This window comes from Portunus trituberculatus, chromosome 41, assembly GCF_017591435.1.
Source record: "Portunus trituberculatus isolate SZX2019 chromosome 41, ASM1759143v1, whole genome shotgun sequence".
NCBI classification, from domain to species: Eukaryota; Metazoa; Arthropoda; class Malacostraca; order Decapoda; family Portunidae; genus Portunus; species Portunus trituberculatus.
Window position 1 is genome coordinate 8,443,447 of NC_059295.1, and position 19,991 is coordinate 8,463,437.

General features: G+C 38.0%; 1 protein-coding gene across 3 annotated transcripts in view; it reads left to right on the plus strand.

Annotated features, from left to right (window-relative positions):
• The window catches only part of LOC123516794 (vacuolar protein sorting-associated protein 52 homolog), a 143,058-nt gene that overhangs the window by 48,495 nt on the left and 74,572 nt on the right, over nucleotides 1-19,991 (plus strand). For all 3 annotated transcript variants that reach the window (XM_045276461.1, XM_045276463.1, XM_045276462.1), the window contains 3 exons: nucleotides 11,465-11,640; nucleotides 15,165-15,262; nucleotides 15,965-16,118. In XM_045276461.1, coding sequence (XP_045132396.1) covers nucleotides 11,465-11,640; nucleotides 15,165-15,262; nucleotides 15,965-16,118 — 428 coding nt within the window. The remainder of the gene's footprint in view (nucleotides 1-11,464; nucleotides 11,641-15,164; nucleotides 15,263-15,964; nucleotides 16,119-19,991) is intronic.

Sequence of the window (19,991 nt, forward strand, 5' to 3'; positions counted from 1 at the left end):
TGCAGCCATTTTTTGTAGTCTCTCCAGCTTCCTTATGTGTTTCTTTTTGTGAGGGGTCCACACTACCCCTGCATATTCCAATCTGGGTCTTATTATAGTACTTATCAGTTTCTTCATCATTTCTTTGTCCATGTAGTAAAATGCTATTCCAATATTCCTTAGCAAATTGTATGTCTCTCTGAAAATTCTATCAATATGGCTTGCCGGTTGATTATTTTCTTCCATCGTCACTCCTAAATCTTTTTCCTTTTTTACTTTCTCCAGTTCTACGCCATCTCCCATCTTATAGATTCCCACCGGTCGTCTTTCATTCTTTCCCATTTCCATGACATGGCTTTTGTCCACATTGAATTCCATCTCCCACTTTTTACTCCATTCCCAGATCTTATTTAGGTCTTGCAGTATTTCACAATCCTCTTTTTGCTTTATAACTCTGCACAGTTTTACATTGTCCACAAACAGATTTATGTAGCTCTTCACTTCTCTCTGGCATGTCATTTATATAAACGAGAAAAAGTATTGGCGCCAATACTGATCCCTATGGCACTCCACTTTCTACTGCTCTCCACTTGGACTTCATATCTTTGACTACCGTCCTTATTTCTCTCCCTGTCAAATAATTTTCCATCCATCTCAATGTGTTTCCTTTTAAACCACCCTTCTCTTCTAATTTCCACAGTATGTGGCACTTTATCAAATGCCTTTTTTAAATCCAAATATATACAATCAACCCATCCCTCTCTCTATTGTATCCTATCAACTATTCTAGAGTAGAAACTCAGTAAATTTGTTACACACGACCGATCTTTTCTAAATCCAAATTGGCTATTTGATAGTAATTTGTTGTCTTCAAGGAACTTGATCCATTGTTTCTTTATTACTCTTTCACACATCTTACCTATTACACTAGTTAGTGATACTGGTCTGTAATTTAGAGGTTCTTCCTTCCTTTACTCTTATATATGGGAACCACCTCAGCTCTTTTCAATTCCACTGGTACTGTTCCATTTTCTATTGATCATTTTATGATGTTGCTAGTTTTTCCCTACATTCTTTCAGTATTCTGCTTGAGACTTCATCCGGTCCCATTTCCTTTCCTTCATCCAGTTCCTTCATTAATTCTTTTATTTCAAGCTTGGTTACTTTAATCTCTTCCATATAGATGGTCTCTATTACCCTGTGGTCTTTCAAATTTGGATTCCTTAGTAAAGATCTCCTGGAACTTATTATTTAACAGTTTTGCTATACTTTTTGGGTCTTGCACCATCCCATTTTCTCCTTTTAACCTTTCTATTGTTTCTTTTTGTCTTATTTTTCCGTTTATGAATCTGTAGAACAATTTTGGTATCTCCTTGTATTTTTCGACTACGTCCTTTTCATAGATCCTCTCCTCTTCCTTCCTCACTTTAACATATTCATTTCTTGTTATCTTAAAGTTTACCTTATTTACTGCATTTCTATTTCTCCTCCACCTTTTCCATGCTCCATCTCTTTTCTCCTTCGCCCTGGCACGCTTTGCGTTAAACCAATCTTTCTTTCCTTCTTCCTTAAGTCTATATTTTGGGACATATTCCCTGACTCCTGTTTTGTATATTTCCAAAAATGTTATATTTCTCTTGCACTCCCTCAGAGTTTTCTATTTCCTCCCAGTTAACGTATTTGAAATAGTTCTTGAGATTCTCAATATCAGCCTTTCTATAATTTAATCGGTCTCCTTTGTATGATTCATCTCTATTTTCTTTTCCCTCTTCTCTATCCATTTCTAATATTACATGGTCATTCTTTCCAAATGAGCACTTATATCTTATATCATCATTCATTTGTATACCCCTTGTAAAAACCAGGTCTAATCTTGCCAGTTCATCATTTCCTCTGAATCTTGTGTTTTCCTTTACTCTTTGGTCCATCATATTATCTATCATTAGGTTCAGGAATCTTTCTCCCCAGGCTTCTTCCCCCATACCACTTTCATAATTTTCCCAGTCCACTTTTTTACAGTTGAAATCTCCTATTAATATCACTTTTCTCCATTCCTTAATGATTCTTGTTAGACTCCTTATTGTGTCATCTATCATGTCTTTATATTCTTGATTGGTCCATGAATTTGTTTTTGGTGGCACTTATGTTACAATGATTGTTAGCTCTTTTTATTAATATGCATCTTAATATACAATACTTCTGCTTTTCCTTCCCCACATTCCTCTTGGTTTACCACCATCTCCTTCCTTGACATTATCATGACTTCTCGTACTCCTTTATACCTATTATCCAAGTCTATTTTGATTGCCTCATTTAGTTTTGTTTCAGCCAGGCATACAATATCCGGTTCTTCTTTCTTTATGTAATCTCTTAATTCTAATTTACTTGATAAAACCCCGTGTGTGTAATTCACTGTTTGATCTGCTGCAGTCTCTGACGAGACAGCCAGCGTTTTACGGAATGAGCTCAGAGCTCATTATTTCCGATCTTAGGTCTGAGACCAGGCACACACACACACACTGGGACAACAAGGTCACAACTCCTCGATTTACATCCCGTCCTACTCACTGCTAGGTGAACAGGGGCTACGTGAAAGGAGACACACCCAAATATCGCCACCTGGCGAATCGAAAGCCATCTGGCTTGTGAAGCCAGCGCTCTAACCACTGAGCTACCGGGCCGTGTGTGTGTGTGTGTGTGTTTGTTTTCACTGTTTGATCTGCTGCAGTCTCTGACGAGACAGCCAGGCGTTACCCTACGGAACGAGCTCAGAGCTCATTATTTCCATCTTCGGATAGGCCTGAGACCAGGCACACACACACACGGGATAACAAGGTCACAACTTCTCGATTTACATCCTGCCTACTCACTGCTAGGTGAACAGGGGCTACATGAAAGGAGACACACCCAAATATCTCCACCCGGCTGGGGAATCGAACCCCGGTCCTCTGGCTTGTGAAGCCAGCGCTCTAACCACTGAGCTACCGGGCCGTGTGTGTGTGTGTGTGTGTGTGTGTGTGTGTGTGTGTGTGTGTGTGTGTGTGTGTGTGTGTGTGTGTTTACCTATTTGTATTTACCTATTTGTGTATTACAGGGTCCGAGCTCAGCTCTCTGTGTCCTGCCTCCTTGGCCACTCCTGTCATATCTCTCTTTCATCTGATTGACACACACTGCATCAATGACATCACTGCTCAGTTTATTCCACCTATCAATACTACGATGCGGGAAACTGTACTTTCTCACGTCATTTAGACAGATGTCTTTTATTAGTTTTTTTCCATGTCCTCAGAGATGATTACTTGTGGTCACCTTTATCAACTCTCTGTCCAATATGTCAATCTTGTTCACCAATTTATACATAGTTATCATGTCTCCCCTTGTTCTTCTCTCTTCTAATGTGGTCAGCCCCAGTTTCCTCCGTCTTTCCTCATAGTCTAACTCCCTGAGTCCTGGTACCATCCTTGTTGCCAGCCTCTGTACCTTTTCCACCTTCTTCACATTTTTTTTTTCATATGCGGTGACCAGACACAAGCTGCATATTCTAACTAGGGTCTTATTAAAGTGCATAGTATCTTCTTCATCATTCCTTCATCTAGGTAGTGGAATGCAAGACCAATATTTTGAAGCATGTTATATGTTTTCCAAAATATCTTGTTAATGTGTTTCTCCGGTGACAAAGTGTTTTGCACGGTTACTCCTAAGTCTTTCTCCTCATTGGTCTCTTTAATTTTCTCATCACCCAGCCTGTAATCCCAGTTTGGTCTGTATCTACTTCTTCCCATTTTCATAACATGGCTCTTGTTTATATTAAATTCCATCTGCCACTCTTTACTCCACTCATATATTTTATCAAGATCTTCCTGTAACTTGTTACAATCTTCCACATTCTTTACTCTCCTCATAATTTTAGTATCGTCTGCGAACATATTCATGTAACTGTCAATTCCTACTAGCATATCATTAACATAAATAAAAAACATGATGGGACCAAGCACTGACCCTTGTGGTTACCTTTTTCCACTCTGACTTCTTTCCTTTCACCACTGTTTGCATTTCTCTTCCCACTAAGTTATTTTCCATCCATTTTGCTAGTTTATCACTTACTCCTCCAATCATATTTAGTTTCCACATCAGTCTATTGTGTGGCACTTTATCAAAGGCCTTTCTCAAGTCCAGGTAAATAGCATCCACCCATCCCTTTCTCTATGTTGTAGTATGTCAGTCACTCTTGAATAAAAACATAATAAATTGGATATGCACGATCTTCCTTTTCTGAAACCAAACTGCCTTTCACTCAGAATGTTTTCACTTTCTAGATACTCACTCCACTTAGCTTTAATTACTTCTTCACATACCTTGCACAATATACTAGTCAATGATACTGGTCTGTAATTTAACGGTTCCATTCTACTACCATTCTTATATATAGGCACAATGTCAGCTCTTTTCCACTCTTTCGGGATTATTCCTGTTCCTATGGAGGTTTCAACAATATCAAATACAGGGTTCAACAATTGATCCTTACATTCTTTTAGCAACCTCCCAGATATGCCATCAGGTCCCATTGATTTATTAATATCCAAGTTACTTATAATTTTCCTTATATTTTCTTTAGTAACCATGATGTCCTGCATTTGCTTTATTTCTGTAGGCCTTTCTCCTGTAAAATGCTCCTCCTTTGTAAACACTTTTCAAAAGTTGGCGTTCAATATTTCAGCTATATCTCTAGCATCCTCATATACTTCTTCCCCATTTTTTACTTTTTCTATTGCCTCCCTTTTATTTAGTTTTCCATTTATTAATTTGTAAAACATTTTAGGGTCACTATCACAGTTTTCCACCACTCTCTGTTCATATTCCTTTTGTGCTGTTCTCCTTACTTCAACATATCTATTCCTTGCTGTTTTGTAAACTTCTCTTGATAATACATCACTGTTTTTCTTATTTTTATTATTGCGAGTAGCTGTGGTGGCGAGTGGACGTGTTGTGTGTGCGCTCCATTTTTGGCTGTGGTTTTTATAGTTAGCGAGTGGTGTTTGTGCTTGGTTTCTGTGTGTGGTGCTTTTGAGTGTTAGTGAAGTGAAAGTGTGTACTGCAAGTGTTAGATTAGAGTGAAATAGTGGTTAGAATCAGTGTTTGTGAGTTAAAAGTATTTTGGTAGAGCGAGGAGACTAGTCTTATAACCGTCAAGTTGACCTTGAAAGAGGATTAGTTGACCTCACTTAGGCCCCCCCACCACCGCTGTTCCACCACCCCGCCGTCACCAAGTATTTTTATTTGTTTGTGAGTTAACAGATTGTAAATTAGTATGACAGTAGCTACTGAGGTATATCAGAGTGTGATTGAGTGCGTGAAAGAGATTGTTGAGGTGGGATTGGGAGAGTTTGTTGTGTGTGAGATGTGTGGGCATGACAGGAAGGTCGTTGACTTTTCTGAGTGTATGGTGTGTAGGCTCAAGAGCGAGAATTTAGTTCTTTCTCTTGAGCACCGAGAATTGCGAGAGAAAATCAGAAAGCTAAGTGAGGGGAAAAGTGCGAACGAAGTTCTCATCTTTGAATTGAAGGAGGAGGTTAAGAGGCTTGGGAGGCAGTGGAAAAAATTAGGCAGGAGATCAGTGTTAGGCCGAAGGTTGGACCTTCTGAGGCGACAGGGTGGCTTGGCCCTCTGTCGGGAAGAGCAGAGTGGGGAAGAGGGAGCAGGCGAGCCAGACTGGGAAAGATAGTAGTCAGGATGGGCAGAGATGGCAGGTTGCGAGGGAAGGAAAGCGGAGGCAGTTAGGGAGGATAGGACTAAACCTGTTGAGTGTGAAAATAGGTTCGGTTTGTTGGAGGGGAGGGGAGAGAGAGTGGAGTGAATGAAGTGGTTGTGGTGAGTGAAAGGAGAAAGAAGGGGTAGAGGAGAGAGGAGGATGGTTGTGCCTAGCACACCTCAGGTGTGTGTGGTGGGTGACTCTCAGGTTAGGTATTTAGATAGCACTTTCTGTGGGAAAGACAGGGATAGGAGGATGAACGTGTGTATGCCTGGTGCAGGTGTGAAGGCAGTGAGTGAGGAGGTGCAGAAGAGAGTTGGGGGGATGGAGAGGAGGGTGTAGTAGTTTTGCACGTAGGTGGGAACGATGTCAGAGCAGGTGGGTCGGAGGAGTTAGTGGCAAGATTTCGGGAAATGTTAGGCAAGATAAGGGAGAGTGGTAGGAGGTGTGTAGTGTCAGGAATCTTGCCTCGTGTGTATGTTAGCAGGAATGGTTGTCTAGAGCCATTGGTGTGAATGATCGGGTAAAAGGGATGTGTAAGGATGTGGGTGTCAGCTTTGTGGATGTATGGGATAGGTTCTATGGGCGAAGGATTTGTATGCTAGGGATGGTGTGCATCTGAGTAGGAAGGGTGTGGATGTGCTGAGTGGATGTCTGGAGGGGAGTTGGGATGGAGTGTAGGGGTGAGGTAGCAAATGCATTCCAGAAGAAAGATGCTAGACATAAATTAGATAGGATAAACAGAGATAGTGAAAAGATTAGGAAAGATTTCCAGGTGCAAATAGGAGAGAATAAGATTAGGATTCCAAATAAGGAGACAGCATCTAGGAAGGTAGCAGGACTTAAATGTTTTATGTAAATGCCAGGAGTCTTAGGAACAAGAAGGACGAGTTATCTAGTTATATAGTTGAGGAGGACTTAGATGTTGTATGTGTCACAGAGGCATGGGTAAATGAGGAAAAGTTTAGGAAAATAGGAAAGAATATGAAGTAGATGGATACATTATGTATTTACACCAGAGAATTGGTAGGATAGGTGGAGGAGTAGTTATTTATGTAAAAAAAATCCTTCATTTCCAGTCAGGTTAATGGTATTAAGGTAGATAACAGAGTAGAGTCCTTATGGCTGGATGTTAGAGTAAACAAAAATAAGGTTATTAGAGTAGGAGCTTTTTATAGACCACCTAACCAGTCAGCAGATGTAGACAACCTTATGGTAGATGAGATAAATAGGGGGTGTACTAGTCAGACAATTATCTTAGGGGATTTTAATCTTAAGTCAGTAAACTGGGAGAGGATGGTAGGAGATGCTAGTGAAAATAAGTTTATGGAAAGTTTTCAGGATAACTATTTAGTGCAGATGGTAGATAAACCTACTAGGGGGAGGAAGGTTTTAGACATAGTACTAACAAATATTGAGCATTGTTTAAAGGAAGTTGAGGTAGGAGAGACTTTAGCAAACAGTGACCATCATATAATTAGATTTATCATTAATTCCAGTAAGGATAATATAGTGAATAAGACTAGAGTCCCAAACTATCAGAAAGGCAATTATGGTAGGTTACGTTAGTTATTAGGAGAGGTAAACTGGGAATATAGTTTTGGAAAGGCTGGATAGTTTGGACAGGCTGATAGCATGGGCAGACAGGTGGCAGATGGAGTTTAATTCTAAAAAGTGTCAGGTTATGCATTTAGGTAAAGACAACACAAACTTTAACTATGAGATGGAGGGATGTTGGCTAGAGGCAGTAGAGGAAGGAAAGGATTTAGGAGTAGTGATAGACAGGACTATGAAATTTTCAAAGCAATGTTTAGAAGCAAGAAATAGGGCAAATAGGATCCTGGGTTTTATAAATAGAAATGTTAGTTATAAAAGTAAGGAAGTGGTGCATAGCTTATATAATTCTATGTTAGGCCCCATTTAGAGTATTGCATACAGGCCTGGTCACCCCACTATAGGCAGGATATCAACATGTTAGAAGCAGTTCAGAGAAGAGCAACTAGGATGATACCAGCATTAAAGCGCCTGGAGTATAGAGATAGATTAAAGGAATTAAACATGTTTTCATTTGAGAGGAGATGTATAAGAGGATATGATAGAGTTATTTAAAATGTTCTCAGATACAAACTACATAGATGTGAAATCTTTCTTTACCTTAGAGGAGGGAAATAGGACTAGAAATCATGGCAGGAAGATTAGAAAGCAAGGCTGCAGGTTAGATATAAGAAAATATTTCTTTAGTCATAGGGTGGTAGACTTCTGGAATGCATTGCCAGAGACGGTTGTAAATAGCACTAGTTTGACAATGTTTAAAAACAGATTAGATAAGCACTTAAATTTATTAAATTTATAATTATGTATAGCACTGCATGATAGTTTTTTATATAAGAAATTGACTATAGTTAAACAAGACATGATCCCCATGTATGGGGACCACAAATTGTAGAGGATTTCGCTGCAGGACTTAGCCCTGTTAATGGGCCAAATATTTAGAATTAGTATATAATGTATTGTGTACTTGTAAGTGTATCTTTAAGTACTGATGACGAGGTCGCTGTGCGACTGATACAGGATAACCTAGATGGGCCCTGGTGGCCCTTTGTTATCCTATTATTTATGTTATGTTTGTTATGTTATGTTATGTTAAGTTTCTTCCATGCCTTTTCTTTGTTCTTTTTTGCTTCTTCACAATATCTATTAAACCACTGTTTATTATTTAAAGTCCTCTTTCTGTGATATGGCACAAACTTCTTCACAGCAGAGTTATATAAATTCATAAATTTATCGTATTTCAATTGCATATCTACTTCCTGGTATACCACAGACCAGTCAATTTAATTAAAGAACTCTCTTATATGGTCATAATTTGCCCTAACATAATTTGATTTTTCCTCCCTGTGCTCCACACTCTTTTCCGTGCTTAATTCCGTATCCAGCTCGAAACTTAGGACATCATGGTCGCTTTTCCCCAAGGGACATTCATATTCAATTTCCTCTTTTAGGGAGATGCCCCTGGTAAATACCAAATCCAACCTCGCTGCAACATCCTGTCCCCTGCACCTTGTTGGTGATCTCACCCACTGTGTCATCAAGTTATTTGTTGTTACGTTTCTATCCTTTCTGATGAGTTCCTGCTTCATTCTGTCCATAGTATTTCTCATCACCATTTGATACTGTTTATAGTTCCAAGCACTGGTTCTGGGTGATATGTATACTGTTATAATATTAATGTCCCTCCTACCATCTGTTATAAGCATACTTATCACTTCCTCATTTCTTACTAAAGTTCACCTCCTTCACTATCAGATCTTCCCTAGTAAAAACCATTATACCACCACCTCCTTTATTTTTTCTATCATTTCTCCATTCTTTGTAGTGTTTTACATCAAACCAATCTAGCTTTATTTCGGGCCTTAACTTTGTTTCCACCACACACATTATGTCCGGTTCATTGTTTCTTAGGTAATTCATACATTCTAGCCTCTTAGACAGAAATCCATCTATATTCGTGTAAGTCACTTGAATTCCATTCCTAATCTCTTTCTTCCATGTTTCAGTCAGTGTAATGTCTATTCCATCTGTTTTATCAACCACTTCTTCAGCCTCCCATTTCTCATCCTCCAAAAAAACTTGGTCTTTTCCTCCTCGGTTCTTTCCTCATTCTTCTCTCTCACTTCAGTTACAAGCTCTTTAATTTTCATTCTTTCATCCTGTGTCATATTTCTTCTTATGTAAATTGTTTTGATTTCCTCGTAGTCTTTAAGTTTCCAGGCCCTCCTCAGCAAGGCCTAGGCTGCCACCTGAGACTTTAATTTCAATTTTAATGGTCTTCTCTTGCTTCTTCAAAAGTTCCTAGTCTCACACTTTCCTCTACCTCAGCATATAGGCATTCTTCCTCCTCGGAGATCTTATTCAGTAAAAACTTAATCCTGTCATTTTCCTTATCCCTCCTATTTTGCCAGTTCCTGTCAGTTTCCTCCCTCAAACCTGTTATGATCACACATTTTTTCTTTTCAGCAATATCTTTCACCACATACTCATTTTTCTTCAATGCCTTTACCATTTCACTCTGTGTAATTACTTTATTTTTTTCTTCTTGCTTTTTCATTATCTCCTTAAAGGACTTTTGTACTTCTTGGTGTTCATGTTTCACTTCCTTCATCTTGTCATCAATGTGTGTGTGTGTGTGTGTGTGTGTGTGTGTGTGTGTGTGTGTGTGTGTGTGTGTGTATTTACCCAGTTGTATTGTGCAAGGTTTGAGCAGGGCTCATCGTGCCCTGTTTCCATATCTCCATTTATCTAGTTTTTCCTTAAAGTTATGCACATTATGTGCTATAACAACTTCATTATCCAATGCATTCCACTTTTCCACTGTTCTGTGTGGAAAACTGTATTTTCCAATATCCTTCACACTGCCTCATCCTGATCTTTTTTTTTTGTCCTCTTGTCCTTCCATCTTTTTCTGTCAACAGCACCAAGTCTTCTTTGTCTATCTTTTCAATGCCATTGACTATCTTGTACATTGTTATTAGGTCCCCTTGTTCTCTTCTATCTTGTAAGGTTGGCAGTCCCATTTCCTTCAGTCGTTCTTCATAAGTTAGGTGTATTTCCCTAGTTGTATTGTACAGGGTTCGAGCAGGGCTCATAGTGTCCTGTCTCCATATCTCCATTTATCTATTTTTTCTGTAAAGTTATGCACACTATGTGCTGTGACAATTCCATTATCCAATGTATTCCAGAAAACTATTGTCCAATATCTTTCACACACTGCCTCATCCTGATCTTTTCATGGCCTCTTGTCCTTCCGTGTTCTTCCGTCAACAGCACCAGGTCTTCTTTGTCTATCTTTTCAATATCATTTACTATCTTATGCATTGTTATTAGGTATCTGCATTCTCTTCTATCTTGTAAGGTTGGCAGTTCCATTTCCTTCAGTCGTTCTTCGTATGTGAGGTCCTTTAATTCCGGCACCACCTTTGTAGCAATCTTCTGTATCCTTTCCAATTTTCTTATATCCTTTTTAGAGCTCGGAGACCATACCACTGCTGCATATTCCAGCCTTGGGTGTATCATGCTTGTGATGATTTTTTTCATCATATCTTTATCCATGTAATGAAATGCCACTCTTATATTAGTCAGCATTTTATATGATAGTCCAAATATCTTGCTTATGTATTTATCAGGGCTCAGATTTCCTTGTATGATCACTCCCAGATCTTTTTCCTCTTTAGTCTTCATTATTTGTTCCTCTCTCATCAAATAGTTCCATACTGGTCTTCTCTTACTCTTTCCTAGTTCCATTATGTGGCATTTCTTGGCATTAAACTCCAATTTCCACTTCCTGCTCCACTCATAGATCTTGTTTAAATCTTCTTGCAACAGCAGACAGTCCTCTCTGGTTTTGTGTGTGTGTTTGATATATATATATATATATATATATATATATATATATATATATATATATATATATATATATATATATATATATATATATATATATATATATATATATATAAGACCATTAATGTAGTGCAAAGTATGTTCTTTGATTTAGAAATTTTTGGGAGGGAAGCTTAAAGACAACTGGGAAACTAATTTGATTACAGTATGTACTGGTCTTTATTGTCTTGATTTAAAAAATAATTTGTTATCTTTATTTGCAATTGCAATTAAGAAGCTGGTGGCATAAGCCATATCTTCCATTGCTAGCATTAACAAGACTTATTTCATCAACAGAACATGCAAGGGATGTTGGAAGGTTTCTTGACCCATCTGTCGACCATCAGTCAGGAGATACAGTCTCTTCAAGAGCAATCAGCCTCTATAAATGTCCAGCTCACCAACAGGAAGCAAGTCCATGTAGAAATGTCAACCTTTATTGACCAGCTCATGGTTCCTGAAATTATGATTCAGTAAGATATTTCTTATTATGTTCTTTATGATTGTTAGCCTTATATCTAAGCTACCTATTTCACTCTCCAGTGTGCAAATATCAAAGTAGAAAGTAGTATTATATTTAAATATGTAGATGCCTGTTACTGAAGGAGGTGATGTTCTTTTTCTCTGATAGACATGATTCTTTATGTACATGTACTGGTGTACATGTACATAAAGAATCATGTGTATCAGAGAAAAAGAACATCACCTTCTTCAGTATCAGGCATCTACACATTTAAATAATGGTGTGTAAAACAAGAAATCCCAAATCTTCATTAAGATGTGCTTATTAGTTCTTGGAGAAAAAATATATCAGGCACAGAAAACTTGTGACATTACAGACATAGAGGCAGCAAAGTTGGTTCTTTGTCTCACTAAATACACTTCATTTTGTTGCAGTTAACACATAGCTTAGAGTGCAAATTTTCATTTTGGTTTTGTGTTCTCCCTTTCAAGCATCTCTTCACCTGTTTTTTGGTTAAATCAATGTAGATCCTCTTGATGTTATCTTGCTTCTCCAAAGTTATGTTATTCAGGTAGGATGGTTTTACCAAGTGGCTACATGATGCCTCACCCTGAGCAAGTGCTCTTTGATAAAAGTACCATGATTAAACATCCTTAGGACATAAACCATGTAGATGTATATCCTTGTCTGAAGAACAAGCATTATAGAAAGATTCCATGATTGCATCATGCAGTAAGGTGACAGACTTGTTCACATTGTCATTGATTGCATTCTTATAATATCTCTGCAAAGTCTCTAAAATATTGTCTGTCACCTTCTTGTCATCTCCCAGAACACTACTCTTTATTTTCTGCCGTGATGACATTGAGATCCTCATGTTTGAATTTCCTCAGACAAGTACCAAATCTTTTTGCCGTATGATTAACACATTCTTCTTTTTTAATTGGTACATCTTATGGTCCACTGCCATTGCTTAGTGCACAGAATGCATTATATGTACTTGAAGTTGATATAATGAAGGTTGTAGTCTGTAGATCAGGTCCATAATTTCAGTGCTTCTGCTTCTTCTATTACTGCTGATGTCCAATGAAAGTTCTTGTAGTACTTTGTTGTGTGGCCCTCAAACCATGAATCCCATTCTTCCTGTGACAGATTTTCCTTTCTTAACCACAGTAGACAGAATTGCAGGGGACTCCAAAGTCTCCTGTTCGATTACAAATCCAATACTGGTGAGGAAAGTGTGTACGGTCTTCCTCCATGTGCCATGATAGGTCCCAGAGGTGTCTAGTTGCTTTGTTACAGGAAAAGGATGTATACCAAGAGACTCATTAGAAGAGCAAATTCCTTCAACTGCTTTCTTCTTTTCCTTATGGTAGTGTATCCACATTTTCTTAAAGAGGTAGCCTGCATACCTATTGAATTTTCCAGTTGTCATGGGAGGTATGCTTTGTGTCTAAGCTATTCCATTTAGTCCAGCACAATCATGACCATTAATTAAGATTCTCATATACTAACTTACAGTTGAGTTCTGTGAGACCTCTTTGATTCATCCACTTCATCCACTATGTGACATAGTGCTATTCTTGATGCCTCCCCACATGTGACACAAGTGACTGTGATGATACTGACAAAGTTGTTTTTAGCCTCAATTTATTTTATTTTATTTTTATTTATTTTTTTTTTTCTCCAAAGCATTTGTAACATATGTTTGTTATGAAACTTTCATGCTGGGGCCAAGATATGATATGTTCTTCCTCATCTTCACTGCAGTGTTGAAACTTTTCTTGAAATAGCTGGATTCATAAATCAAGTTTTGTTGCCTGGTTAGACTCACCAACAAGTTGTGGCTGGGGAAGTGGTTCCTGAGAGATAAAGGGCTGAGGAGCCTGAGATTGTGGAGAGGTGGGATGCAAGGCTTGTGATAAGACTGTCTGGACTGGTGTCTGATCATTTTATATTCCTTTTTTCTTCTTGTTGCCTTCTTCACTGCCTCTAGATGTGAAAGCTTTGCCTTGGAATGGTGACCAATTTGTCAATGTGAAAAAAGAGCTGTGAAAAATGGGATGAGTTGGTGGAAAGCTGAGTGTACACCTCATCCTTGATAACTTGGCAGACACTTAGTAGGCTTAGAGTCCTTTGTTGTAGCAGGGTAACTCAAAGATGCCTCTCCCACTCTACTATAATGGTGTTCATATATTCATATCCACAAAAATAATAAAAAATAAATAAAAAATGAAAAATGCTTTAAAAGCATGAGTTTCAAAAAGACATGGCATAGCATACTGTGGGGCATTTAAGTCCCTTCGAATGATGGTAAACAAAGATGAATTAAACATAGAAGGGATGATGTTATTAGTGTCCTGTTTTCATAGAAAAGGCAGATAACTCAAGTGTGACTATGCTGTTAAAACAAATTTTCCAGGTTTGGGTGAAAACTTTTTTATTTTTGCCATCTACTCTCTCTCTCTCTCTCTCTCTCTCTCTCTCTCTCTCTCTCTCTCTCTCTCTCTCTCTCTCTCTCTCTCTCTCTCTCTCTCTCTCTCTCTCTCTCCATATATATTTTTTATAATCATGTCTTCTTGCATAACCAGTAGGGTCAAGGCATTTTGAGACTGCAAGCCACTACCCACCTTTGGTGATGCTACTCTTCCTGCTAAATCTTATACATTGGCAGCTTGTGGAAAAATAGAATGGAGGGATTGTGTCACTGGAGGCTTCACACAACAGTGTAATAATAATAATTAAATGAAAAATAAAAAATAAATCATTAAACAAAGGATTTTATAAATTTACAGTTGTACTGTATAATGCAATGTAAACATAGACCTTGGACCAAGCGTCTATAGAAGCAGGCTGAGCTGCACCAACTTCAGCTCAACTGTCTTAAGTGAGGTGCCCCAAAAAAATCCTAAACTATCACACAGCATGAAACTTCAAGTTTTTGTCGCATTGTATTGTAAATTTTCAAAATGTACTTATAAATATTTTGAAAAAAACTTAATATATAAGGATTTTTTGTTATGACATAATTTGTTGGTTGTGTATTATTCTGGTGTGAGATTGATAGAGTCATACACTTGGCAGCAAGTGTCTGGACCTCGGGGGACTGCAGCTCTGCAGCTCCTATGGATGAGCCGCCACTGATCTTATATGTTGCCAATGAGTACCTTTCAGTCACATGATAATTCATACATATATGCATTCAAGCAATTCTCTAATTAATATATATGAAACACTATGCTAATTCATACATTATCATGCTTCCTTCATGGAATAAACATGACAGTTCACCCATGTTATCAGCGTTTCCTTGCATATCTGTTACTTCTATAAACTATGTCCCAAACACATGTGCTCTATGTAAAGTAATAGTGGCTTTCTGGCCATCTACTTACCATTATTTATTTTTTTTATCTATTTATCTATTTTTTCATTTACTATTTATCTTCTATATTTATTTATCTTTTGTTTTGCTTCGTTAATCCCTTAGATTATGAAACAATGATTATAAAACTGAAAATATTCCATTCACAGGCATATCCTCAACACACCTGTCACAGACAACCTCTTCATGCAGCAGCTCAAGGCTCTCAACCAGAAAAGCAAATTCATCAAGGAACAGAATTTTAGAGGTTAGTTAATCAATGTCTTCAGGAGTATAAATTTAATTTTCACTCCTACCAGAATTTACTGGCTCTTCTAGAGCCTTGCCTGATTAGCGATTTTACCAAGCAAAAGTTTGATAATAAATGTTTGTTAAGTGAATCCAAAGCACTGTGCGTATCTAGAAAAAAATGGAGATAATGAACGAATATGAAAATGTCAGGTTTTGAAATTAAACAGATTCACATTTATCCCATGATTGTTATATTATAGCAATATTCACTTTCTTCTTGAGATTACTCTTTACATTCAAATTTTTCCCTTTGTTTGATAATATAATTGCAGTTGAACTTTTCATCTATGGACAGTACATTAACAGATATTGGGTGCAACAGACAAAATATGCTGATATGAATACATAATCCATTACCCAGAATGTCAAGGACAAATGTTTTTCAAACAAACAAACAAGAAACCAAAATTATATACATACTACACATGCGTACATACATATGAGTGCAACAACCTTCCACTTCAACTGCTGCTATGAAACTTGTGGCCAGAGCAGTTTGTGTAGGTGTGGAGTGTCTTCACCATCACCACCTCTACCAAACACACTCTCCCTCCCTCCATAGGCATTATTAGTCGTGTGATTATCCTTCACATGTATTGATTTGCATTCTTTCCCCACCTCTTATTTGTGAGTTGATAATATTTTCTGATTTTCACAGATGCCCATTCTTGCCAAGATGTACAGGACATTGTAGACAAACTCACAGTGAAAGCTGTCACCAAGATAAGGGAGTATCTACTGCAAAAGATATACCAGTTCCGGAAACCTCTCTCCAATTACCAGATACCACAGAATGCCATGATTAAACATAAGTAAGAAATTATTCATTAACTCTTCTGGCAGAGGATTTATGTCTGAATATTTTGAAACTGCAGCTATTTGTCATTGAATATAATATAGATGTTAATATTTATTTGGATATTCTAATTTGTAAGAAAACCTATATATAGGTGTTTACTTTTTAAACATTGTAATTATATACCTACATTAATCCTCAGCTGCAAGTGTTACATATACAGTCTCATTTTGAGTTAAGTGCTTGCTTTCTTCCAAAGGTGTATCACTAAACTTTTAGGACTCAAGATACTGAAAACACTAGAAAAACACTTATTCATTTTAGCCACAAGGCAAACTGTGTGTGTGTGTGTGTGTGTGTGTGTGTGTGTGTGTGTGTGTGTGTGTGTGTGTGTGTGTGTGTGTGTGTGTGTATTTACCTAATTTACCTAATTGTAACATACGGGAAAAGAGCTATGCTCGTGCTGTCCCGTCTCCATATCTATTAATGTCCAGCTTTTTCTTAAAATCATGAATATTCCTTGCGTTGACCACTTCCACGTCTAAACTATTCCATGCTTCCACCCTTCTATGAGGGAAGCTATATTTTTTCACATCTCTCCTATAAGTGGCCATTTTAGTTTTTCCCATGCCCTCTCGACATTCTTTCATTCCACATACACAGATCTTCCCTATCCATTTTTCCATGCCAATCATCACTCTGTATATTGCTATCAGGTCTCCCTTTCTCTTCTGTTTTCCAGGGTCGGAAGTTGCATTCTTTTCAGTCTGTCTTCATAAGTCAAATCTCTTAAGTCAGGCACCATTTTGTTGCAGCCCTCTGTACTTTCTCTAGTTTCCTTATGTGTTTCTTTAAGTTCGGAGCCCACTGTATTGTTGCATATTCAAGCCTCGGTCTTATCATTGCAGTAATTATTTTCTTCATCATTTCTTCATCTAAATATCTGACGCCACTCTTATGTTCCTCAATAAGTTCAATACTTCTCCAATTATTTTGTTTATATGTCTCTCTGGCGATAGGTCATTGGTAATTGTCACCCCAAGGTCTTTTTCTTCATGACTGGTTTTATGTCTTCATTTCCTATCTTGTACATACTCCTGATTCTTCTTTCACTCTTGCCAAACTCTATTTTCTTGCATTTTGTCGTGTTGAACTCCATTTGCCATGTACAGCTCCATTTCCATATTCTGTCCAAGTCTTCCTGGAGTAGTTCGCAATCTTTGTCACATCTCACTTTTCTTAACAATTTTGCATCGTCTGCAAATAGGCTCACATAACTGGACACCCCATCCACCATGTCATTTATGTAGACCGCGAACATTACTGGTGCCAACACTGATCCCTGTGGAACTCCACTCTCCACCAAGCCCCATTCTGATGGTCTGTCCTTAATTATTGTTCTCATTTCTCTTCCTACCAAAAGTCTTCCATCCATTTTAGTAAACTGCCATGCACTCCTCCTACCATTTCAAGTTTCCAGATCAGTCTCCGGTGTGGTACCTTATCAAAGGCCTTTTTTAAATCCAGATATATTCCATCAGCCCAACCATCTCTTTCCTGTATTACATCTATCACCCTCGAATAGTAACATATCAGGTTTGTCGTGCATGAACGCCCTTTTCTAAAACCAAATTGACACTCACAAAGTATGTCATTTTTCTCCAAGAAGTCTGTCCATCTATTCTTCACCACCCTCTCACACATCTTAGCTACCACACTTGTAAGTGACACTGGTCTATAGTTCAATGGGTCTCTCTTGTTACCTGATTTATAGATTGGGACAATGTTAGCTCTTTTCCAGTCTTGGGGCACTACACCTTCCCTTAATGAGGCATCAATTACTTCACAAACTTTTTCTGCCAGTTGCTCCTGCATTCTCTTAAAATCCATCCTGATACCCCATCAGGTCCCACAGCTTTTCTCACTTCTAAACTCCCCATCATATTCTTGATCTCCTCCACAGTTACTTGAAACTCCTTCATAATCCCTTTCTGTTCCATTACCAGTGGTTTGTCAAAAGCAGTCTCCTTTGTGAATACCTTCCGAAAGCATCCATTCATAGCCTCTGCCATTTCCTGGGATCTTCACTGCATACTCCATTTACTTCTAAACTTTCAATACTTTCTCTATTTTTGATGTTGTTGTTCACATGTCTGTAAAAAGCCTTGGTTGGTCTTTACATTTATCAATTATATCCTTTTCTTGTTTCTTTCTTTCTTCTCTTCTAATCAACACATATTCATTTCTTGCTCTTTTGTAACTTTCCCACTGCTTAATCCGTCTTTTCCTTCTCCACCTCTTCCATGCATCCTCTTTTCTTGTTCTAGCCTTTTCACATCTATCGTTAAACCAGTCCTGCTTTCCAACTTCTCTATGTTGTCTTATTGGTACAAATTTTTCTCACCTTCTTTGTATATTTTTATAAATTCCTTCCACTTTTCATTTGCTCCTTAGCACTCTTGAATTTCATCCAATTTGTCTCTTGAAAGAATTTCTTTAGGTTTCCAAAATCTGTCTTGGCATAATTCCATCTTCCCACTTTATATTCTTCATTTCTTCTAGATTTCTCTTCATCTATCACCTTGAACTCCAAAACTGCATGATCACTCTTTGCTAAAGGGCACTCCACCCTCATCTCCTCAATGACCATTGGCTCTGTACTAAAGACCAAGTCCAGTCTTGACGATGCTCCCTCTCCTCCAAACCTAGTATCTTCTTTGACCCACTGAGTTAACACATTTTCCATTGCCAGTGTCAATAGTGTATTTCCCATGTTGTCTCTGATCCTTCCATTGACCAGTCCTCCCAACACACCTCTTTACAATTAAAATCTCCCATCATTATAGTTCGTTCACAGCCACCCAACATTTCTTCCAGACATGTTCCTGTATCACTTATCATTTCTTCATATTCCTGTACTGACCATGCATTTGTCTTAGGTGGTACGTACACCACTATGTAGTGCCTCTTTTTCCTTCATTAGTTTCTGCTCTGATCTTTAGCACTTCTGCCTTTCCCATACCTTCTTTCACTTGATCCACCTTTATATCTTTTTAACCAGCAACATCACTCCTCCTCCCATCTTACCTACTCTATTTCTTTTCCAAACATTATATTTCCTTCTCCAACCATCATCAGGTCTTCTCCCTCTCTCAGTTTTGTTTCAGTAAGACCCACAATATCTGGGTTCTTGTCCCTCAAGTAATCGTTGAGTTCTAAAATCCCGATATCACTCCATTTATGTTGGAATACATTACATTCCGCTCATACGTAAGTTTCTTTAGTCCTTTCTTGCTGTACTTTTCTGGGTTATGAACCACTTCCTCAGTCTCATATCCAAGATTCTCCAGAAAAACTCTTTCTTCTCCTCTTCTGTCCTCTCTTCATTTTTTTCAAAGCCTCCTTTCTCAACTCATTTAACATTTCTCTTTCCTTTTCACCGAGATCTCTTCTCAACCAAATCTTCCTTGTTGTTTCCTGCTGGGCTAGCCTCCATGACTTCTCCACCAATTCATCTACATCCTTTTGTGACTTAAGTTTGATTCTTATTGGCCTCATACCTTCTCTTGTGAACTTTCCAATTCTATGGAAGTCCTCTATTTCTTGTACTAGGTCTTTTCCTCCTCCTGCACCACATTAATGATATTATTTATCACCTTTTTATGTTTTCTCTCTCTCCATTTTACTCGGTGTCTTATCCTCCTCCACACCAAATATCACCACACATCTCTTTTTGTCTACAGTTTCCCTCACCAATGTCTCATTTGACTTAATAACCTTCACCACTTTCTCAGCAATCTTCTCTTCTATGATCTGTTGATCTATAATTTCAGCAAGGCCCAAAGTTTTCTCCCCAGACTCTTTGATTTCCTTTTCCAGACTTGCAACT